Below are 24,946 nucleotides of genomic sequence, written 5' to 3'. Positions count from 1 at the left end.
TATGAGATTTTAGTGCCTTGATGGATACAATGTATTTTTAGTGAGCCGATACTTTGAATTAGCATTTCAAAATTTAGCTGGAAAGCCTAATAGTCAAAATTATACCATTTCAGAGTCAGCATTCCTATACAAGGTCTAAATACCATTGTAAGTCTGGTTGTTGATAAATATATGTGGCTTCATGGCAGCTCTACCACCTCCAATATATAAAAGTAGAGGCCTCACCTGTGATTTGTCTCTTTATCTCCAGGTCCTGTGTGTCTCTCAGCAGGCTCAGTAGAATTGGCATCCCTCTCTGCTCACACACCTCCAGCTTGTTATCATTGTCCTCGAACACCAAATTTCTGAGAGCCGCGCAGGCTGCTCGCTGCACTTCCTCATTGTCATTGCTCAGAAGACGTACCAGCCGTTGAATCCCACCTAGGGAGTATACCTGTCGATAAAGCAATGACATGATTAACGGGACACAGGACTGAGAGAGTTCTACAATACACTACCTCCTAACATGTAGCAGTATTTAGTGACAACTAATTAAATAGCAGATTTTATCAGTTTAGTGAAGAGCAAGGATAGACAATGTCTGATTGGTGGCAAGGGGCTTCTGCACTTTGCTCCTGGCTAATTAAAAAAAAAAAAAAAAAACTGACCCAAAAACATTATAGGTTTCTTTTAACTCTTTTTTTTAAAGTTTTTAGGCTGATATATTCTTTCAATGTATATGAAATCTTTATCTCAAAACTTGTTTCAGAGTTTAGAAGCATGGGGATTGTCATGATAGCCAGGTAATCAACATTCACAAAATGAGAAGTCTGCCATGGCAGCCTCAAAGTTTTCTTAGACGTTGCAATGATCATTCCTGGCATGATGCCATAGCTACATATAGTTTAGTCGAAAAACAACACTGGACCATCTAGTTCAACCTAGATTGTTCATTAGTCTCTCCCTCCATGTTCGCCCAAAAAAAAGTCCAGTTGCTAAAAATTAACTTTCAGTATTTTAGCTCCATCGGAAATGAATTTCAGAAAGAGACTCTGAATTCCAGAGGGGATTAAGATGTCACTCTTGTGTGAAATTCCTGCCCTCCTAACTAAATCTCATTCCCTCCTCTGAGTGCTGACCGGGGCATCAAACAAAGTCAAATTAGTAGGCTATAATAAAGGAAAATATGTATTTTCCATGCACTAACATAACATTAAGCATGGGTGTGTGCAGCCTATTGCATTAGTGTGTGCACCCCAGAGCTCAAACACATACAAGTGTGTGTGTGTGTGTGTGTGTGTGTGTGTGTGTGTGTGTGTGTGTGTGTGTGTGTGTGTGTGTGTACACACACACACACACACACACACACACACATACAGTATTTTACAAAAGTGCAAAAGTGAGTACACCCCTCACATTTTTTAAAATATTTTATTATATTTTTTCATGTGACAACACTGAAGAAATTACACTTTGCTACAATGTAAAGTAGTGAGTGTACAGCTTGTATAACAGTGTAAATTTGCTGTCCCCTCAAAATAACTCAACACACAGCCATTAATGTCTAAACCACTGACAACAAAAGTGAGTACACCCCTAAGTGAAAATGTCCAAATTGGGCCCAAAGTGTCAATATTTTGTGTGACCACCATTAAATTACAGCACTGCCATACAGGGCCGGCGCTACCACTAGGCGAAGTAGGCAGCCGCCTAGGGTGCACTACCACCTAGGGCGCAACCATGGCCTCTGTCCAGTGTGAGCTCAGCTCTCCTCTCCTGATCGCTCGCTCCCCATGGTGTGCCGCCGGCGCCACCAATCCCCCATGTTTCCCGCTGAGCGCCCCGCTGTGCTCACACGGGTTTATCTCACAACGCCGCTCCGGGACTCCTTTGCTCCAGCCTGTCCCTGTGGAGCGGTGCTGTGTGTCTCTGTGAGTGCAGCGGAGGGGCGGGGCTCGGCGGAGATGGGAGCATTGAGAGGTCTGTCAGCTGACCTCCCGCCCGGCGGGGACATCGTGGAGTGGGTGGACGGCGCTGGCCTGGCCCCGGCGGGGACATCGTGGAGCGGGTGGATGGCGCTGGCCTGGCCCCGGCGGGGACATCGTGGAGCGGGTGGACGGCCCTGGCCTGGCCTCGTCGGGGACATTGTGGAGCGGGTGTACGGCCCTGGCCTGGCCCCGCCGGGGACATCATGGAGCGGGTGGACGGCCCTGGCCCCGGCGGGGACATCGTGGAGCGGGTGGACGGCCCTGGCCTGGCCCCAGCGGGGACATCGTGGAGCGGGTGGACGGCGCTGGCCTGGCCCCGGCGGGGACATCGTGGAGCGGGTGGACGGCCCTGGCCTGGCCCCGCCGGGGACATCGTGGAGGCGGAGCGGGTGGACGGCGCTGGCGTGGACTCCTGAACAATTCTGCACACCCAGTGCTGAGGGGAGGCCCTGATGATGGTCGCTGAAGCATCAAAGAGCAGAGGTAAGGAGAAGGGTGGTTCTTCCCTGATCTACATTGAGCTGTATGGAGGGAGTTTGTGTGTGAGTAATGCAGGAACTAGGAGTCAGGTAGGTCAGTGTATGTGTCAGTGTATGTGTCAGTGTGATGGTCAGTGTAGGTGTCAGTGTGATGGTCAGTGTAGGTGTCAGTGTGATGGTCAGTGTAGGTGTCAGTGTGATGGTCAGTGTAGGTGTCAGTGTGATGGTCAGTGTATGTGTCAGTGTGATGGTCAGTGTCAGTGTATGTGTCAGTGTACGTGTCAGTGTGATGGTCAGTGTATGTGTCAGTGTGATGGTCAGTGTATGTGTCAGTGTGATGGCCAGTGTCAGTGTATGTGCCAGTGTGATGGTCAGTGTATGTGTCAGTGTGATGGTCAGTGTCAGTGTATGTGTCAGTGTGATGGTCAGTGTATGTGTCAGTGTGATGGTCAGTGTATGTGTCAGTGTGATGGTCAGTGTATGTGTTAGTGTGATGGCCAGTGTCAGTATATGTGTCAGTGTGATGGTCAGTGTATGTGTCAGTGTGATTGCCAGTGTCAGTGTATGTGTCAGTGTATGTGTCAGTGTGATGGTCAGTGTATGTGTCAGTGTGATGGCCAGTGTCAGTGTATGTGTCAGTGTATGTGTCAGTGTGATGGTCAGTGTAGGTGTCAGTGTCAATGTATGTGTCAGTGTGATGGTCAGTGTAGGTGTCAGTGTAGGTGTCAGTGTGATGGTCAGTGTAGGTGTCAGTGTCAATGTATGTGTCAGTGTGATGGTCAGTGTAGGTGTCAGTGTCAATGTATGTGTCAGTGTGATGGTCAGTGTATGTGTCAGTGTAGGTGTCAGTGTGATGGTCAGTGTATGTGTCAGTGTAGGTGTTAGTGTGATGGTCAGTATAGGTGTCAGTGTAGGTGTCAGTGTAATTGTCAGTGTAGGCGTCAGGTGGGTTAGTGTAGGTGCCAGGTAGGTCAGTGTAATTATCAGGTAGGTCAGTGTAGGGGTCAGTGTGATGTGAGTAGTGCAGGAAGTAGGAGTGGATTAGTGTATGTGTCAGGGGGTCAGATAGGTCACATGTGTAGCAAGGGCAGGGTAAAGTGGAGTCAGGGGCGCAAAATTAGGTTTCGCCTAGGGTGTCAAAGATCCTTGCACCAGCCCTGCTGCCATAACCCTTTTGGACATGGAGTTCACCAGAGCTTTACAGGTTGCCACTGGAGTCCTCTTCCACTCCTCCATGATGACATCACTGAGCTGGTGGATGTTAGAGACCTCCACCTTCCGTTTGAGGATGCCCCATAGATGCTCAATAGGGTTTAGGTCTGGAGACATGCTTGGCCAGTCCATCACCTTTACCCTCAGCTTCTTTAGCAAGGCAGTGGTCATCTTGGATGTGTGTTTGGGGTTGTTATCATGTTGGAATACTGCTCTGCGGCCCAGTCTCTGAAGGGAGGGGATCATGCTCTGCTTCAGTATGTTGCAGTACTTGTTGGCATTCATGGTTCCCTCAATGAACTGTAGCTCTCCAGCATGCAGCCCCAGACCATGACACTCCCACCACCATGCTTGACTGTAGGCACACTTGTCTTTGTACTCCTCACCTGGTTGCTACCACAAATGCTTGACACCATCTGAACCAAAGTTTATCTTGGTCTCATCAGACCACAGGACATGGTTCCAGTAATCCATGTCCTTAATCTCCCTGTCTTCAGCAAGCTGTTTGCTTTTTTTGTGCATCATCTTTAGAAGAAGCTTCCTTCTGGGATGACAGCCATGCAGACCAATTTGATGCAGTGTGTGGCGTATAGTCTGAGTACTGACAGGCTGACTTCCACCCCTTCAACCTCTGCAGCAATGCTGGCAGCACTCATATATCTATTTCCCAAAGACAACCTCTGTATATGATGCTGAGCACCTGCAATCAACTTCTTTGGTCGACCATGGTGAGTTCTGTTCTGAGTGAAACCTATCCTGTTAAACCGCTATATGGTCTTGGCCACTGTGCTGCAGCTGGCTGTGTATTGAGTTATTTTGAGGGGACAGCAAATTTACACTGTTATACAAGCTGTACACTCACTACTTTACATTGTAGCAAAGTGTAATTTCTTCAGTGTTGTCACATGAAAATATATAATAAAATATTTACAAAAATGTGAGGGGGTACTTACTTTTGTGATATAATGTATAAGTAACAAAACAGTACTGTGAAAACTGAGGCAAGATCATAATACAGCCAACAAGTGTGTAATGTGTAATAGTGTCAACGTTTAAATATACAATTTTAAATAACCACAATACTGTGAACAATCCACAAATATATGTACACAACAAAATAATAGTCCTCAATACAGGTTAGTCCACAAGGTGTGTGTCCTCCTTTAATTTACACACTATGAAGTGCAGTCCAATCACCAGTGTCACTCCAACCTGCTCGCCGTCATAAGACAAGGAAATTATGTCTAACGTGCTTGTAACCCTACAGCAGGGATATGCAATTAGCGGACCTCCAGCTGTTGCAGAACTACAAGTCCCATAAGGCATAGCAAGACTCTGACAGCCACAAGCATGACACCCAGAAGCAGAGGCATGATGGGACTTGTAGTTTTGCAACAGCTGGAGGTCCGCTAATTGCATATCCCCGCCCTACAGGTATGAAATACTGCTCAGTCATTCATGTCAAGACTGGAAAAGATCTGAAGAAGTCCCACTGCAGGACCATACAGGTAAAGAGGCGGAATCTGCAATCCTAATGACACTATCATGCTAATGGTTGCTCGAGATCCATGAGAGTAGTGGTGAAGTGTGCAATTGGTGCCAGCCATTTGAGTTATCAGTCAATACATACACACACAAGAGAGTTACAAATATCACTGTGAAACATACCCGCTTTCTTGCCTCTATCTTCTGGAAGCACTCATGTTGAATGAAGTTGGCAGCTGCGATTTGCCAGTATGAGCCGGAGCTGTCACTTTGCAGCAGACTCACCGCCCTCTCCAGGGTCATGTCCACCTCTGACGTCACCTGAACCGGAGCCAAGCTTCTGGTAAAAGACATCATGATTTCTTATTGGCAATGGCAACAGCAGTTGTCATGACCAAAATGTTAAAACCTAAAGCAACTAATCCGAATTCACTAATCAGTTAAAGAAAAATTCCAGTCTAACGGCAGAGCTGTACTAATCACATTTTTGTTGTTTCCTATATTTAACATCTAACTAACATCATCTACACTATAAGGCCCAAAGTATGTTGATTCTCCCCCCCCCCCCCCCCCGATTTCCCAGTATTTGTTAATACTATAGCATTATGTGACATGGTTTGACCAGTTTGGTGTTGAGAAACTTGAATGGCCGGCACAAAGCCCTGACCTCAACCCTAGTGAACACCTTTGGGATGAAATGGAATACGATTACCTGCCCACACAAATGCTCTTTTTGGTTGGATGAGCACACATTCCCACACACTGCAGAATCTTGTGGAAAGCCTTCCTAGAAAAGTGGAGGCTCTTATAGACACAAAGGAGCAGAGATCAATTCTATATAAATGCCCATGGTTTTGAAATGGGTTGTCCAACCAGCTCATATGAGTGCCCACACATATTTACATTTGTCTGCTGTGGCCTTCAAGGGGTAAACCATCTGGTCAGTTCTGTCAAAACATTAGACTATCAAGTACCAATGGCAGAGTCCTTAGCAACCTTACTGCTACTCTCAACCAGGATTCCCATCTATATTAAAAAATAAAGAAATAAAAAATGTCAGTTTGATCACTGGGGGGAAGGAGATTGAGGAAATGCTTCCTCCTGTTAGCAGCAGTCTGGAGAAGATCAACAGAACTGTGGCTCCTGCAGGCTTTTTGACAAATGTGGTATTGCATTTTGAAAAATATTATACTGTTGCTCATTGATAAGTCAGGAATGAAAGGAAGGGGGAAAACTGCTTCTAGCCGCCCCCCCCCCCCCCCCCTTCCTTTTCCTCATGGGACTACAGCAAGACAAGTCTCCCTGTGGGCATATGACACACGGTAGTCTTCTGGAAGGTCAAAGGTCGCATTGCTTTTGGAGAGGTCATGAGATCTCTGGGAAGGTCAGGTGACCTTTTCTTAGAGGGTTCTAGAACCTCTAAAGGGGGTATTTAAGGATTGTTTTGATCCAGCAGGTTCAGTCACCTCAGAAATCATAACTGTGGTGCTCCTGGCCCTCCCACCCCTGTTATGGCACAGCCTTTATTGTGTGGTGTCACCTTTATATTCAAAGGGGGACAGCTGTCAAAAAACTCTTTATATATGGCCTGAGTTATAGTGACTAGGCCAATTTGCATGGACTACTCAGGTTTTGCAGCTGTGGTGGCTAAGCCTTTAGTTGAGTTATTCCTTATATGTTATTTATTATTTATATATTCAATTGTTTTTATTAAACCAATAATAAATGCCCGTGGCCAAACTGTACTGTGTATTAATTTCAGGGTATTCTAAGTCTTCCTGCCTGGTTTCCCATAGGTTTATGCAAAACTGTACGGATCCACTTCAATTGCCCCAGTATCAGGAATTTTGACAATTACAGAAAGAAACCTGTGAATATCTACTAAACATACTACCAGGTCACAAAGATGCCGGAGGTCTCCTGAACAGGTTTTCTGGTCTCTACAGATGCTGAAGAACAGTAGGGTGCACTTTGGCCTTCTAAATATAGGGTGCTCCCTACTAACATGACTTCATAATGTTTGGCATTTCTGTGGGAGATCCCAATCACACCAACCTTGTCTACAGTTCTAGAAAAACCTGCAGTTCTAGAAAAACAATGAGCACAATTCACTAAGCAATGTTTTACCGCGTTCGAGTATGCAGTATAATAACGCACAGAAAAAAAAAAACTGTAATTCACAAAGAAACGCTCCTTAAAATCTTGCATGCGTTATCTTTCCGAAGTATGCCTTAAAGTGTTTTTTTTTTTTTTGTTTTTTTTTTTAGGTTAACAAAGGATCTTGTTCCTTTAAAGCATTTTATACAGCAGAGTACTTGTGCTGTAACACCTGAAATAGCTGGCTGATCCTGCCAGTTTCTGCCTTCTCCACTGTAAACTGACCATTGTGTATCATGGCTGCTGAGCCCTGACACCGTTGTCAGTTTACGTACCTCCGTCATCCACTGTGTCTCCTGTCTCTATGTGCTCTCCTCCGTCCTCTCCCCCCTTCCTTCCCTGCCTGCCAGCTTTGTGCCTGTGCCAACCCCCTCCCCTCCTGCTTCTCAAATTAGGGTTAAATTTACATTATCCTCTTGGTTGATTCATGTAATGTCCCCTTGTGACTGTGCTTTATAAAAAAAAATGCAGCTATATACCTGTTTCAGAGCGCCGATCGGTGCTCACATGACCTGCCGCCTCTCTTCTCTCTCACATGACTGCTGCCCTGATGTCAGCGGAAAATCCTCGGTACCGCCCGCTGCAGCTGTCATGCGAGAGAGGCAGCAGGTTACGTCTATCTGTGCTCTGAAATGCGCATATAGCTGCATTTTTTTTTTATAAAGCACAGTCACAGGAGGACATTACATGAATCAACCGAGTGGATAATGCAAATTTAACCCTATGGGTTAACAACCACTTTAAATACTGCATGAAACCATGCGGTAAGATATTGCAAACATCTGAGTGGATGCCTTTGCAAAAAAGTGTAATGCAGCCATAAATTTAGTCATTATGGCATGGTTTCTCCGTTTTGAGGGCTCAAGGTACCCTATGAGTTGGGTATAAAGCTCTATGATAAATGGCTTGGATAACCTGAACTGCTTGGATAACCTGAACTTCTGCAGGGTATCAGCATCCATGAATTGATCCAGCAGTGTGAACTCCTTAACCACTTAAGCCCTAGACCAGTGATGGCGAACCTTGGCACCCCAGATGTTTTGGAACTACATTTCCCATGATGCTCGGCTACACTGCTCAGTGCATGAGCATCATGGGAAATGTAGTTCCAAAACATCTGGAGTGCCAAGGTTCGCCATCACTGCCCTAGACCATTTTGCTGGCCAAAGACCAGAGCATTTTTTACGATTAGACACTGCGTTGCTTTAACTGACAATTGCACGGTAGTGCGACGTGGCTCTCAAACAAAATAAACAAAAGAATAGCGACAATTTTGGAAAAAAACACATTATTTTTTGCTTTTTGCTATAATAAATATCCCCTAAAAATATATTAAAAATTTTTTTTTTCCTCAGTTTAGGCCGATACGTATTCTTCTACATATCTTTGATTAAAAAAAAATCACAATAAGCGGTTATTGATTGGTTGAAAGTTATAGCGTCTAGAAAATAGGGGATAGTTTTATAGCATTTTTATTAATTTTTTTTTGTACTAGTAATGCCGGCGATCAGCGATTTTTATCGAGACTGCGACATTATGGTGGACATGTCAGACAATTTTGGCATGAAGTGAAGGGGTTAACACTAGGTGGTGCTGTAGGGGTTAAATGTGTCCTTGGGATGCGTTCTAACTGTAGGGGGGATGGGCTAGCTGTGACACATCACTGATCATAGCTCCCGATCACAGAGAGCTATGATCAGTGACAGTGTCACTAGGCAGAACGGGGAGATGCTTGTTTTTTTTTTTTTTTTAAAACACATTATTTTTTGCTTTTTGTTATAATAAATAACCCCTAAAAATCTATAAAAAAAACATTTTTTTCCTCAGTTTAGGCCGATACGTATTCTACATATTTTTGGTAAAAAAAAAAAAATAAAAAAAAAATTGCAAGAAGCGTTTATTGATTGGCTTATTGATTTGTTTATTGATCGCCCCCGGCGCACGCGAGCACTGCCGGGGGCACGCACGCGGAAAATTCAAAGGGATGTACAGGTACGCCCATTTGCCCAGCTGTGCCATTCTGCTGACGTACATTGGCGTGCACCGGTCAGGAACCAGTTAAAGCTTCTTTCCCTTAAAAGGACCACCTGAGATATTCTCCTCCTGCTCCTCTTCTGCATGGCTTTAAATTCCAGAAGACTGGATTCAATGGTCTCCATCACCTTTGCTATGCCATCTGCCAGCCTCCAGAAACAACTCCTGACTAAAATCTAACTGACACCTGCTCCAGCTTGCATTTCCCCACCTATTTTTGAAAGCAATCACTGGGGGGTCTGACTATTGCCATAGTTATCGCAAGCTTGGACCAGTACTTAATTACCACATGCATTTATTAATTTCCTTTTGTGAATTAACTTTAATGCTTTTTTATGTGGTATTTAACAAGCATTTTTGGTGTTTGTGCTAAATATTGCATAACGAGCAATAGGAAATTGACTTTTTCATTACCGCATGCGATAAGTGGTCACGTAACTGTCATAATGCATGCATTAACCTTTAGTGAATTGTGCCCACTGTGCTGTAAAGTAGTGGATAGTAAAGATTGCCACTCCCCTGTTTTATTACAACGGCTTTAAGATGTTTTGAAAGAATGGGAGTAAACTGCCTCCTCCTGTACCAGTTAGACCCAGCCCCTGACACCAAGGTCTGGGTTCCTAAGCAGAAGTGACAGGATTTTGGCGCCCGTATTTGAATATTCTGAATAACAGTCTTTTGAAATCAAAACTCTTCGACAACCAAGCTTGCTTAAAATAGGCAAAAAGTGTGCAGTTAATAAAACTGGCTGCACACAAGAACATTTTTGAACGAAAATTCTCATTACTACATTTTATGACATAATGAACATTCAAAATGACTTTAACTTTGAATTTTCTCAACTTGGTTAAAAATGAACTTTTATATGAACTAACGATTAGAAAATTGAACAAATATTCTTAAAATTATTTTTTTTAAAACACAATTCCAATAGTGTATGGTCAGTTTAGGACTAGAGCAGGCCTTTAACCTGACACTTACAAAATAATCTGGAAACGTTAGCACTGGAATAACTAAGTAATGGGGTTGATTTAGTAAAACTGGAGAGTGCAAAATCTGGTGCAGCTCTGCATGGTAGCCAATCAGCTTTTAACTTCAGTATGTTCAATTAAGCTTTGACAATAAAACTTGGAAGCTGATTGGTTCCTATGTAGTGCTGTACTAGATTTTGCACTCTCCAGTTTTAGCAAAAAAAAAAAAAAGTGTCTATCTCTGCTGTCTGTCTTCTTCCAAACCATTACGTTTACTACTTCAGTGCAGATGCTCTTTAAGAAACACATTCATGATAACGGACTTACCCAACAGCACCTTCCATCTGGACACCATCAACTCGAGACTGCATAATTCCACTTCCAGCAGCAACCCTCCCAGCTGTCATGGTTGCTCTCTTGCCACTCATGTTCATTCCACTGGCTCCAGAATAATCCCCCTTTCCGGTCCTGTAGACAGTCTTTTGGTAGGTCGTTCTGTGAACCTCTGGTCTAATGTACATCTGCTGTGGTGGGATTACTGCTTTGACTTGGCTGTTACCAGCCATGTAGGAAGTCTGGTAAATCTCCTTGTCAAGAAGGTTGTTAAGACTTCGGCTGTTCCTCTGTTCGTAGATGCCTTTGGCTGGACTGTTTGGGCCGCTAGCCATGAACACAGAATCTTGGTCAGACATGTTGGACTTTTTGGCGGAACTCTGCAGTGCTCTAGCCGCAGTACCAAATTCAGAGCGTGAATAGCGGACAGTGGAGGCATTGTACTGCCGGTGTTCTGGATATCTCAAACTAGCTGATGTGTTTTTTCTTTGTTCGTATATTCCCATTCCAACCTCTCGTTCTGGGGAAACCTCCTTTCTAGATAGAGGTTTCCTCTGGTTCATGTCTCTTTCGGTACCCCACTGACCGTACGTAGAGTGGCTTCCAGCCCAACCATTTTCTTGCCTTCGTTGGCCATATTGGGAGTATCCTCCACTCCACCCATTTTCATAATGTGATGTCTGATAGTCCTGGGGGTAAAATACAAAAAAGTAGGAGTTTAAACATATTAAAAGTATGTGTCTGGACATTAAATTTTATATATATATATATATATATATATATATATATATATATATATATATATATATACACACATATATATACATACACACACGCACACACACACACAGTATCTCACAAAAGTGAGTACACCCCTCACCTTTTTGTAAATATTTTGTTATATCTTTTCATGTGACAACCCTTAATAAATGACACTTTGCTACAATGTAAAGTAGTGAGTGTACAGCTTGTATAACAGTGTACATTTGCTGTCCCCTCAAAATAACTCAACACACAGCCATTACTGTCTAAATCGCTGGCAAGAAAAGAGAGTACACCCCTAAGTGAAAATGTCCAAATTGGGCTCAAAGTGTCAATATTTTGTGTGGCCACCATTATTTTCCAGCATTGCCTTAACCCTCTTGGGCATGGAGTTCACCAGAACTTCACAGGTTGCCACTGGAGTCCTCTTCTACTCCTACATGACAACATCACAGAGCTGGTGGATGTTAGAGACCTTGCGCTCCTGCACAACCTTTCATTTGAGGATGTCCCACAGATGCTCAATAAGTTTTAGGTCTGGAGACACGCTTGGCCAGTCCATCGCCTTTACCCTCATCTTCTTTAGCAAGGCAGTGGTCTGAGAAGCCTATCCAGCCTCCACCTCACAACTGTACTTTTATTTGCTTCTCAATCAGCTCATTCCCCACAGTTATTACCTGTTGTATCACTTGACCCTCCCTTTTAGAATGTAAGCTCTAATGAGCAGGGCCCTCTGATTCCTCCTGTATTGAACTGTATTGTAACTGTACTGTCTGCCCTCACATTGCGCAAACTGTTGGTGCTATGTAAATCCTGTAGGATTAGAGTAGAAATAAATACCATAGCTTGTAGACTCTATAACTTTCCTACAGACTAAATAATATACACTGATTTTGGTTATTCTTGCCGAAGAAATGTAGCAGAATACATTTTGGCCTAAATTTATGAAGAAAGATTATTTGCAAAAAGTTTAGCCACTTGCCGCCCCGCCCTATAACAAAAGCACGGCGGCATAGTGGTTTCAAAATCCTGACCGGACGTCATATGACGTGATCAGGATTTTGAGCCGCTGCGCGCCCCCAGGGGCGCGCATTGCGGCGATCGTTGTTGAGACTGACACCCCGCAACTACGATCTCGGTAAAGAGTCTTTACCACGTGATCAGCCGTGTCCAATCACGGCTGATCACAGTGTAAATAGGAAGAGCCGGTGATCGGCTTTTCCTCACTCGCGTCTGTCAGACGCAAGTAGAGGAGAGCCGATTGGCTGCTCCTCTAACAGGGGGGGTCTGTGCTGATCGATTATCAGCGCAACCCCCCCCCCCCCCGAGGATGCCCACACTGGCCCACCAGGGACGCCACCAGACCGCCAGGGATGCCCAGCACAAGGTATGCCACCCTCGACCACCAGGGATTCCAGTCAGTGCCCACAATGGATGCCAATCAGTGCCCACAATGGATGCCAGTGCCCACAATGGGCCTCACTGATTGGCATGCATTATTGTTTGGCACTGTTGGCATCCATTAGTACATTATAAAACAATACAATGCCGCCTATCAGTGCCCATCTGTGCCGCCTATCGGTGCCCATCCGTGTCGCCTATCAGTGCCCATCTGTGCCGCCTATCCATGCCCATCTGTGCTGCCTATCCATGCCCATCTGTGCTGCCTATCCATGCCCATCTGTACCGCCTATCCATGCCTATCCGTACCGCCTATCCGTGCCCATCCGTGCCAGCTATCAGTGCCAATGTGTGCTACCTATCAGTGCCCATCAGTGCCGCCCGTCAGTGCCGCCCGTCAGTGCCGCCCGTCAGTGCCGCCTGTCAGTGCCGCATATCAGCGGTGCTCATCAGTGTAGCCCCATCAGTGCTCATCAGTGAAGGAGAAAACTTACTTATTTACAAAGTTTTGAAACTGAAACAAAAAAAAACATTTATTTTTCAAAATTTTCAGTATTTTTTTATTTGTTTAGCAAAAAATAAGAACCGTAGAGGTGATCAAATACCACCAAAAGAAAGCTCTATTTGTGGGGAAAAAATTATAAAAATTTCATTTGGGTACAGTGTAGCATGACCGCGCAATTGTCATTCAAAGTGCAACAGCGCTGAAAGCTCAAAATTGGTCTTGGCAGGAAGGTGTTTAAAGTGGTTGTAAACCCTTACAACACACTTTGACCTACAGGTAAGCCTAGATTAAGGCTTACCTGTAGGTCCAAGAAATATCTCCTAAACCTACACGGTTTAAGAGATATTTGCCGAAAGACAGGCACCGCTGTCTACGGCGCATGCGCCGTAGACAGTGGCGCGCAGGCGCACTGAGCACGCCGCGGTCAATGGCGATATGCCGCGAGTGGTGGCTCCCGTGCGCATGCGTGGGAGTGTTATCGCGGCTTCGCCGAATGACAGCAGCAGAGCGGCGAGACCCACCGAAGAGATGGATGCGCCGGACTACAGGGGACAGCGGTGACATCGCTGGCTCCTGTGTCAGGTAAGTGACACATAATGGGCTACTATGCGATGCATAGTAGTCCAATATACTTTACATTTGCAGGGAATGAAAGAGGAAGTAAACCCATCAGGGTTTACTTCCTCTTTAAGTGCCCAGTATTGAAGTGGTTAACCCAAAACGAAGAAAAACAATAATTTTTTTTAATTTTTCGGTCTTTTGTGTTTTTATTTAGCAAAAAAAAAAAAAAAAAACCCAGTGGTAAATAAATACCACCAAAAGAAATCTCTATCTGTCTAAGAAAAAAGAAAGTGAAATTTGGGTCCAGTGCTGCATGACTAATTGTCATTCAAATCATGACAATGCTGAAACATGACAATTGGCCTGAGCAAGAGAAGGGTGAAGGTGTTTGGTAAATAAATAAAAAAAAGAACATAGATTAACCACTTGACCACTGGGCACTTAAAGAGGAAGTAAACCACTTCAAACCACTTTGACCTACAGGTAAGCCTAGATTAAGGCTTACCTGTAGGTCCAAGCAATATCTCCTAAACCTATATGGTTTAGGAGATATTTGCCCGAAAATGGGCACCGCTGTCTACGGCGCATGCGCCGTAGACAGCGGCGCGCAGGCGCACTAAATGCGGCAAGTCCAAGAATGGATTTGCCTAATTTGTCGACTCCCGTGCGCATGCGCGGGAGTGACGTCATCGCGGCTTCGCCGAATGGCAGCGGAGGAGCTGCGAGACGCGACTCCCGTGCGCATGCGCGGGAGTGACGTCATCGCGGCTTCGCCGCTGTCATTGGTCGGAGCTGCGAGACGCCACCAGCAAGATGGATGCGGCGGACTACAGGGATCAGCGGCGACTTCGCTGGCTCCTGTGTCAGGTAAGTGACACATAATGAGCTACTATGCGATGCATAGTAGTCCATTATGCTTTACCTTTGCAGGGAAAAAAAGAGGAAGTAAACTCATCAGGGTTTACTTCCTCTTTAAACACCCTTAACCACTTCAATACAGGGCACTTTCGCCCCCTTCCTTCCCAGCCCAATTTTCAGCTTTCAGCGCTCTAGCGCTTTCAGTGACAATTGCGCAGTCATGCTACACTGTACCCAAATTAATTTTTTATCATTTTGTTTGCACAAATAGAGCTTTATTTTGGTGGTATTTATTCACGACTCCGTTTTTTATTTTTTGCGATATAAGCGCAAAAAAGCGGAAATTTGGAAAAAAAAACAATATTTTCTTTTTTCTATTTTAAAAGAAATCCAACAAAATCAAATTTTGTCATAAATTTAAGCCAAAATGTATTCTGCTACATGTTTTTGGTAAAAAAAATTCCGTTAAGTGTATAATAATTGGTTTGTGTGATCAGGGACATATGTACGCAAATGATCATGTACATATGTGTGCAGGTGATCACGTACATATGTGTGCAGATAATCATTGGGACATGTGATTTTAGTGGGACATATGTGGGGGACATGTGTTTTTATTATTAGGGACATGTGTTTTTATTATTTGGGGACATTGTGTTTATACTGTGTGGTGTGTTTACTGTGTGGTGATTTGTGTGTACACTAGACTGATGATCAGTGAGTAAAAAGCTGTAAAAAACAGCTCATACTCACTGATCATCAGCCGGCTGCAGCGATCCGCTCTCCTCTCCTCAGCGATGACTTCTGTGTGAGGAGAGGAGGAGCCGATTGCCTAGCAACCGGCTGTTTGTTTACATCACATGACGGCCGTGATTGGACACGGCCGTCATGTGATCAGGAGGGCCAATCACAGAGCCCTCCTGCCGATCTGAGATGTGCCGTGTCCGGGTGACACGGGCGCATCGGGATCGCGCCGCTGCGCGGGCACGCGCACGCGCGATCCCGCTACTTCTGATGGATGTTCCTGAACGTCCTATCAGGAGTAGACGGCTTCCACCCGGCCAATGCACATATACGGCCGGGTGGAAGCCGTTAATAACCAGACCAATTTTCAGCTTTTGGTGCTCTCACATTTTGAATGACAATTACTCAGTCATGCAACACTGGACCTATATGAAATTTTTGTCCTTTTTTTCACACAAATAGAGCTTTCTTTTGGTGGTATTTAATCACCTCTCAGTTTTTTATTTTTTTGTGCTATAAAAGAAAAAAGACCGAAAATTCTGCGAAAAAATGAATTTTTCTTCGTTTCTGTTATAAAATTTAGCAGATTAGTAATTTTTTCTTCATAAATTTTGGCCAAAATTTATAATACTACATATCTTTGGTAAAAATAAGTACAAATTGGTGGATATTATTTGGTCTTAGTGAAAGTTATAGAGTCCACAAGCTATGGTGCCAATATCTGAAAATTGATCACACCTGAAGGACTGACGGCCTATTTCAATTCTTGAGACCCTAACATGGCAGAAAAGTACAAATACCCCCCAAATGACCCCTTTTTGGAAAGAAGACATTCCAATGTATTTAATAAGAGGCATGATGAGTTTTTTGAAGTTGTTATTTTTTCCCACAATTCTTTGCAAAAATCAAGATTTTTTTTCCTTTTTTTTTCCCACAAAATTGTCATATTATCAGGTTATTTCTCACACACAGCATATGCATACCACAAATTACACCCCAAAACACATTCTGCTATTACTCCCGAGTACGGCGATACCACATGTGTGAGACTTTTACACAGTGTGGCCACATACAGAAGCCCAACTTGCAGGGAGCGCCATCAGGCGTTCTGGAGCACCCAGGACAATTCTGACATTTCTCTCCTACATGTAAAAATCATCATTTATTTGCTAGAAAATTACAGAGAACCCCAAAACATTATATTTTTTTTTTTTGCAAAGACCCTGGAGAATACAATGGTGGTCGTTGCAAATTTTTATCTCACACGGTATTTGCGCAGCAATTTTGCTAACGCGTTTTTTTGGGGGAAAAAACAGTTTTGTGCCTAAAAAAAAACAGTAAAGTTAGCCCAATTTTTGCATAAAGTGAAAGATGAAGTTATGCTGAGTAAATAGATATCGAACATGTCACTCTTCAAAATTGCGCATGCCCGTGGAATGGCGCCAAACGTCGCTACTTAAAAAATCCCCATAGGCGACGCTTTAATTTTTTTTACTGGTTACATGTTTTGAGTTGCAGAGGAGCTCTAGGGCTAGAATTATTGCTCTCGCTCTAACGTTCGCGGCGATACCTCACATGTGTGGTTTGAACACCGTTTTCATATGTGGGCGGGGCTTACGTATGCGTTTGCTTCTGCATGCGAGGACATGGGGACAGGGGCGCTTTACTTTTTTTTTTTTTGTTTATTGTTCATTTTACTTTATTTATTTTAGTTTGACATTTTTTTCCCCAAAAATAAATTTTTGATCACTTTTATTCCTATTACAAGGAATGTAAACATACCTTGTAATAGGAATATGGGGTGACAGGTCCTCTTTACAGTGAAATCTGGGGGTCAATATGACCCCACATCTCACCTCTAGGCTGGGAAGCCTGAAATAAAAAATAAAAAAAAGATTCTGGCTTTGATCGTACTGGCGAGTTGGTAGAAGCACCGGAGGGCGGTGAGGGGTGGGGCGTCTATGGCTGGGTATTGCAGGGTATCACAGAGTATGGCTGGGTATCTCCGAGTATGGCTGGGTATGGCAATTTATGGCAGGGTATTGCAGAGTATTGGCGGGGTATTGGCGGGTATTGCAGAGTATTGGGGGGTATTGCAGAGTAATGGCAGGGTACTGCAGAGTATTGGGGGGTACTGCAGAGTAATGGGGGTACTGCAGAGTAATGGCAGGGTACTGCAGAGTAATGGCAGGGTACTGCAGAGTATTGGTCGGTACTGCAGAGTAATGGCAGGGTACTGCAGAGTAATGGCAAGGTACTGCAGAGTAATGGCAAGGTACTGCAGAGTATTGGCGGGGTACTGCAGAGTATTGGCGGGGTACTGCAGAGTAATGGCGGGGTACTGCAGAGTAATGGGGGGGTACTGCAGAGTAATGGCGGGTACTGCAGAGTATTGGGGGTACTGCAGAGTATTGGGGGGGTACTGCAGAGTAATGGCAGGGTACTGCAGAGTAATGGGGGGTACTGCAGAGTAATGGCAGGGTACTGCAGAGTAATGGGGGGCACTGCAGAGTAATGGCAGGGTATTGCAGAGTAATGGGGGGTACTGCAGAGTAATGGCAGGGTACTGCAGAGTATTGCAGGGTATTGCAGAGTATTGGCAGGGAATTGAGGGGTTAAATTCGGTGAGCAGCGATGTGGGCACTGCAGATGCAGCCCACAGCGCTGCTAACACCGATCTCTTTCCCCTTCGCTGTACCGATCAGGTACAGAGAGGGGGAGGGAGGAACCGGCGTCATAACATGACGCCGGTTTGTTTACAAGTGATCACTCCGTCATTTGACGAAGCGATCACGTGGTAAACGGCTGCGACGAGCGGCCGTTTACCGTGATCCGTGATGCGCCGGGTCCACTGGACCCGGCTGTCACGGATGATCTCGTGTGCGTGCCCCAGGGGGCGCGCGAGAGCAGAATTCTGGGAGGCCATTAATTAACAGCCTCTCAGAGTTTAACAACCGCCCTGAAGCCGTTAATCGGCAATGGGCGGTTGTTAAGTGGTTAAAAAAATGTAGGTCTCTACAAAAAAATAAACAATCTTTTAACTACTTGCGGACCGCCCGCGGTCATCATACGACAGCTGTTTGAAGTGGAATAACAATGTTATGGCAGCAGATAGCTAGCATAAGGCCTCTTTCGTCCGGTTCAGGCCCGCCTGTCAGTTTTTCAGGCGGACCTGAACGGGTGCTCCATAGAGGTCTATGGAGCGTCGGATGTCAGCGGTGACATGTCCGCTGACATCCGACCCGCTCCGATCCGAAAAAGTGTAACGGAGGAAAAAGCTATTTTTCCATCCGTCTGCGGATCGGATCGGGTGACAACGGGCACTGCGGTCCGTCGTCATCCGATCTCCCATAGGGGAGAGTGGCGCTGTGACAGATCCGTCCCTGCGCAGTGTGCAGAGACGGACCGGTCATCTCCCTGCTCATCGGGGATCGACGGAGTGATCCCCGCTGAGCAAACTCCGCCCCGTGTGAAAGGACCCTTACCCTGGTATCCTCTTCAACGGCGGACGGTCCTTTTTCAGATAAAAGTTGTCTCTATTACAAATTAAAAAAAAATTTTTTTCTAAGATACATAACCCATCAGGATTTACTTCCTCTTTAAGGAACTATAAGGGCAAATTTCTCATCTATGGGCTAAGACAGGCAGGCTGAGTTGTCATGATCCATTGATTTTGTTGTGAAAACATTTGTCAGTGACAGGCCCTCTGTACCTGAAACAAATTGTACAATTTTCACCCGCGACACACATGCTGTGAGTGGAGGAATGTTATGTTTGGGGTCAAGAAAATGCCTCCAATGCTTCTGGTGTCTGGTTAATGGCCGACCTCTGGGCAGCCTTTCCAGATTGGCTGGGTTATGATGTTTACATACACGTTTCTTAATGTCAATAAATAGGGTTTAATGTTCCTAGGCACCATAAGGGTCATGACTAAAACTTTTTGCCTGAGTTTGAGAAAGGTCTTAACTAGGTATGCCTACATTTGAGTGTGTTGGTCTATTTTTACATTACATTCTGCACCGCAGCCTAGAGGCAACGATATCCCTCAGGAATGCCATCTAGTTGGGCGAGTCTTCTTTGTTTGCAGGGCATTTGATACAGGGTGGAAATCCCCACTGAGAAGCAATGTTTGTACACATGAGTGCTTAACATGTCAGAAGATGACATATCTGAAGAACATGAGGAACTTTTAAGTATATTAAAGTGTATCTAAACCTAAATAAATGTATATATTATAGCTAATCAGTGTAGCTAGTGTGACCACATTAGTCCTCTTTGTTTCAAGCTTTTTTTTTTTTTTTCTTTCTTTTTACCTGGTAATTCTAATAACATGCTTCCTGTCCTATGGTGACAACACTTACTCAGTCCACTGTATCAATGAAGGGAACCATGGTTTTCACCCAAACTGGACATTTTTCTCTCTCCATCTCTTTTACATTGGGGGGGGATTAGTAGTTTACAGATGGAAGATAACATTGTTTGTGTTTTCAGTTGCTCTTACAGGAATGACAAGGACACTGCATTTCTTGCAGGATCCTTAAAGTGATTGTAAGGCTTCATCTTTTTTTTTTTTTTTAAATAACAAACATGTCATACTTACTTGCAGCTCGTTTAGCACAGAGTGGCCCCGATCCTAGATTTCTGGGGGCCCTCACGGCTCCTCCCCTTATCAGATAACCCCCTAGTAGACGCGCTCTACAGGGAGGTTACCTTGTGTGCACGCTCCCTAGTCCAGGATTTGCATCCATAGACACGATTGCTGGACTCGGCCCCAACCCCGTATCATTGGACAGCAGTGCAGCCATTGGCTCCCGCTGCTGTCAATCGAATCCAATTTTGCCGGCGCTGGGCTCGATTCCAGCATTTGTGTCTATGGACGTAAATGCTGGGCTCGGGCGAGCGCCCGCAAGGTAACCGCCCAGGAGATCACTTCTCCTAGGGGGTTATATGATAGAAGGAGGAGCCGTGAGAGCCGCCAAGGGACCATAGAAGTCAAGGATCGGGGCCACTCTGTGCAAAACGAGCTGCACAGTGGAGGTAAGTATTAAAAAAAAAAAGGATGAAGCCTGAGGCCGCGTACACACGGGCGTATTGTCTGGCCAACTTAGTCCACTGAACCGCGTTTCAGCGGACAATCCGCTCGTGTGTGGGCTTCAGCGGACTTTTTCAGCGGACAGTCTGACGGACTTTGTCTTTCGGAATTTCCGTAATTTTGTCCGCTGAAACTTGGTTTTGTCCATCCAAACTTGGTTTCAGCGGACAGTCCGCTCGTGTGTAGGCAAGTTGGACGGACTAAGTATGGCGCATGCTCAGAAAGGATTTACACGGCCGAAGGTTGCATTGCAGTGTATTGGACGTCGTTTTTCTAGTCCCGTCGTACGTGCTGTACACGTCATCGCACAAGTTTTCAGCGGACTGTCTGTTTATCGTGTGTGGTCAAGTCCGTTCATTTAAAATTTGAACGGACTGTCTGTCGGATTGTCTGACGAACTTAGTTGGGCAGACAATCCGCCCGTGTGTACGCGGCCTTACAATCACTTTAATGCAGCCCTGTATTCAATCATTCAAAAAGTCAGTTAAAATATGCCTGACAACACCTTGACATACATCACTGGGCTTCTTTGTGGTATTGGTGCAGTAAAGGCTTCTTTCTGGCAACTCGCCATTCAGTTCATTTTTGTTCAAGTTTTGTTGTATTGTGCTCCTTAAAAACAACCAAATCGTCTTTTTCCAGAGCAGCCTGTTTTTCTCCTGAGGTTACCTCTGGGTTTTCATATGTATCCTGAACAATTCTCCTGGCAGTCAAGACTGCAGTCTCTCCTGGTCTACCTGACCGTAGCTTGATATCAAGCGATCTCAGAATTTTTGCCTCCCTATAAGTGATTGAACAGTACGGACTGGCATATAAAAGGTTTTGGATACCTTTATATATCCTTTTCCATCTTTAACTAGATGCCGACCGCCGGCCGTCAAATGACGGCCAGGCGGCGCACCTATTGTGGCGGGAGGCCGTCATATGACGGCCTCCCGTTTAAACAGGGAATGCGCGCGATCGTGCGCACGTATCCCTGTTTCTTCGGTGGCGGCGTGTCACGGAGTCACCGCTCGCCACCAAAGTTATGGCTGTTTACCACGTGATCGGCCGTGATGAAGTCACGGCCGATCACAGATGGTCACACCCCGAACGTGCATGGCGCATGCGCGCGATCGCGAGCACGCTGCGCGTGCACGTCGGTGGTGGCGTGTTCCCCGGGAACACTGCTCGTCACCGACGCTGGTAAACAGCCATTGGCCGGCTGTTTACCCACGTGATCGGCTGTGATCCTTTCACAGCCGATCACTAAAATGTAAACAAACCGCGGTAACGGGATGTTACCGAGTTCTCCTCTTCACACACCGATCGTGTGTGAGGAGGAGATTGCGGTAACATCTCGTTACCGCATACAGTGTACACCAATCATACTGATTGCCCCCCCCCCCAATAAAGAGGACCTGTCACCATCCCTCATAGTACCTGTCAATCACAGTCCATCAGAGTACCTGTCACAGTCCATCAGAGTATTTGAGTACCTGTCCCAGCCCATCAGAGTACCCGAGTACCTGTCCCAGCCCATCAGAGTACCCGAGTACCTGTCCCAGCCCATCAGAGTACCCGAGTACCTGTCCCAGCCCATCAGAGTACCCCAGTACCTGTCACAGTTCATCTGAGTACCCGAGTACCTGTCACAGTTCATCAGAGTACCCGCGCCTGTCACAGCCCATCAGAGTACCCGAGTACCTGTCACAGCCCATCAGAGTACCCGAGTACCTGTCCCGGCCCATCAGAGTACCCGAGTACCTGTCCCGGCCCATCAGAGTACCCGAGTACCTGTCACGGCACATCAGAGTACCCGAGTACCTGTCACGGCACATCAGAGTACCCGAGTACCTGTCACGGCACATCAGAGTACCCGAGTACCTGTCACGGCCCATCAGGGTACCCGAGTACCTGTCACGGCCCATCAGGGTACCCGAGTACCTGTCACAGTCCATTAGAGTACCGAGTACCTGTCACAGTCCATTAGAGTACCGAGTACCTGTCACAGTCCATTAGAGTACCGAGTACCTGTCACAGTCCATTAGAGTACCGAGTACCTGTCACAGTCCATCAGGGTACCCGAGTACCTGTCACAGCCCATCTGAGTACCCGAGTACCTGTCACAGTCCATCAGGGTACCCGAGTACCTGTCACAGTCCATTAGAGCACCGAGTACCTGTCACAGTCCATTAGAGTACCGAGTACCTGTCACAGTCCAGCAGGGTACCCGAGTACCTGTCACAGTCCATTAGAGTACCGAGTACCTGTCACAGTCTATCAGGGTACCCGAGTACCTGTCACAGCCCATCTGAGTAACCGAGTACCTGTTCCAGTCCATCTGTGTACCAGAGTACCTGTCACAGTCCATCTGAGTACCCGAGTACCTGTCACAGTTCATCTGAGTACCCGAGTACCTGTCACAGTTCATATGAGTGCCTGTCACCGCCCTTCAGAGTACCCAAATACCAGTCACCAAACCATCAGAGTACCTGTCACCAGGCCATCAGAGTACCCGAGTACCTGTCACCAGGCCATCAGAGTACCCGAGTACCTGTCACCAGGCCATCAGAGTACCCGAGTACCTGTCACCAAGCCATCAGAGTACCCGAGTACCTGTCACCAGGCCATCAGAGTACTCGAGTACCTGTCACCAGGCCATCAGAGTACCCGAGTACCTGTCACCAGGCCATCAGAGTACCCGAGTACCTGTCACCAGGCCATCAGAGTACCCAAGTACCTGTCACCAGGCCATCAGAGTACCCGAGTACCTGTCACCAGACCATCAGAGTACCCGAGTACCTGTCACCAGGTCATCAGAGTACCCGAGTACCTGTCACCAGGCCATCAGAGTACCCGAGTACCTATCTCCAGCCCATCAGAGTACCCGAGTAGTGTATTTGCAGCCCATGTCTCATAGAATATACGTTGGGGTGTTTGCTTTCCAAAATGGGGTCATTTTGTGGGTAATTTCACTGTCCTGGTGGTCCAGGACCTTCAAAAGTGTGATGGGTAGGAATGAAATGAGATGTGTCATTTATGCTCCTAGAACGCCTGAACGTACTACTTCAATGTTCGGCCTCTCTATGTGGCCAGGCTGTGTAAAAGTCCTACACATGTGGTATCACCATACTCGGGAGGAGTAGCAGAATGTATTTTGGGGTGTAATTTTTGCTATATACATGCTATGTGTTAGAAATATCTTATAAATTGACAATTTTGTGTAAAAAAAAAATGCGTTTTAATTTTTTTCCACATATTCCAAAAACTTCTGGAAAAAAATGAACCGTTCAAAAGACTCATAATGCCTCACAGATTATACGTTGGGGTGTTTGCTTTCCAAAATGGGGTAATAATTATGGGAAATTCCATTGTCCTGGTACTCCAGTGCCTTCAAAAGTGTAATAGGTGGTTGAGAAACAAGATGCGTCATTTTTGCTCGTAGAACGTCTGAAGGTACTACATCAATGTTGGTCCTCTGTATGTGGCCAGGCTGTGTAAAAGTCTCACACATGTGGTATCGCCGTACTCGGGAAGAGTAGCAGAATGTATTTTGGGTTGTAATTTTTGCTATATACATGCTATGTGTTAGAAATATCTTATAAATTGACAATTTTGTGTAAAAAAAAATGCGTTTTAATTTTTTTCCACATATTCCAAAAACTTCTGGAAAAAAATTAACCATTCAAAAGACTCATTATGCCTCACAGATTATACGTTGGGGTGTTTGCTTTCCAAAATGGGGTCATTTTATGGGAAATTCCATTGTCCTGGTACTCCAGGGACTTCAAAAGTGTAATAGGTGGTTGAGAAATGAGATGCGTCATTTTTGCTCGTAGAACGTCTGAAGGTACTACATCAATGTTGGTGCTCTGTATGTGGCCAGGCTGTGTAAAAGTCTCACACATGTGGTATCGCCGTACTCGGGAAGAGTAGCAGAATGTATTTTGGGGTGTAATTTGTTGTATACATATGCTGTGTGTGAGAAATAACCTGATAATATGACAATTTAGTAAAAAAAAAAAATAAAAAAAAATAAAAAATCTTCATTTTGCAAAGAATTGGGGGAAAAAATGACAACTTAAAAAAACTCACCATGCTACTTACTTAATACCTTGGGATGTCTACTTTGTAAAAAGGGGTCATTTGGGGGGTATTTGTACTTTCCTGACTTGTTAGTGTCTCAAGAAATGAGATACACCTGATGTACTGAAGGCCTGATCAGAAGTGATCAATTTTCAGTGATTGGCACCATAGTTTGTAGACTCTATAACTTTCACAAAGACCAAATAATATATACTAATGTGGGTTATTTTTACCAAAGATATGTAGCAGTATAAATTTTGGCCAAAATTTATGAAGAAAAATTACTAATTAGTAAAAATTTATGACAGAAACTAAGA

The 24,946-nt window shown here is 45.2% G+C and overlaps 1 protein-coding gene across 3 annotated transcripts in view; it reads right to left on the bottom strand.

Moving 5' to 3' along the window:
* PKP2 (plakophilin 2) overlaps positions 1-24,946 on the bottom strand; it is a 146,909-nt gene that overhangs the window by 53,652 nt on the left and 68,311 nt on the right. For 2 of the 3 annotated variants that reach the window (XM_077469069.1, XM_077469067.1), the window contains exons 3-5: positions 10,633-11,327; positions 5,327-5,483; positions 226-433 (exon numbers count right to left, since the gene is read on the bottom strand). In XM_077469069.1, the coding sequence (XP_077325195.1) occupies positions 226-433; positions 5,327-5,483; positions 10,633-11,327 (1,060 nt within the window). The remainder of the gene's footprint in view (positions 1-225; positions 434-5,326; positions 5,484-10,632; positions 11,328-24,946) is intronic. The other variant, XM_077469068.1, reaches the window with a different exon arrangement.

This window comes from Lithobates pipiens, unplaced genomic scaffold, assembly GCF_037356315.1.
Source record: "Lithobates pipiens isolate NorthernLeopardFrog02 unplaced genomic scaffold, aLitPip1_a1.2 Scaffold_8, whole genome shotgun sequence".
Lineage (NCBI taxonomy): Eukaryota > Metazoa > Chordata > Amphibia > Anura > Ranidae > Lithobates > Lithobates pipiens.
The sequence above is the reverse complement of the archived record's forward strand: the minus strand, read 5'-3'. Positions and strand labels throughout refer to the sequence as shown.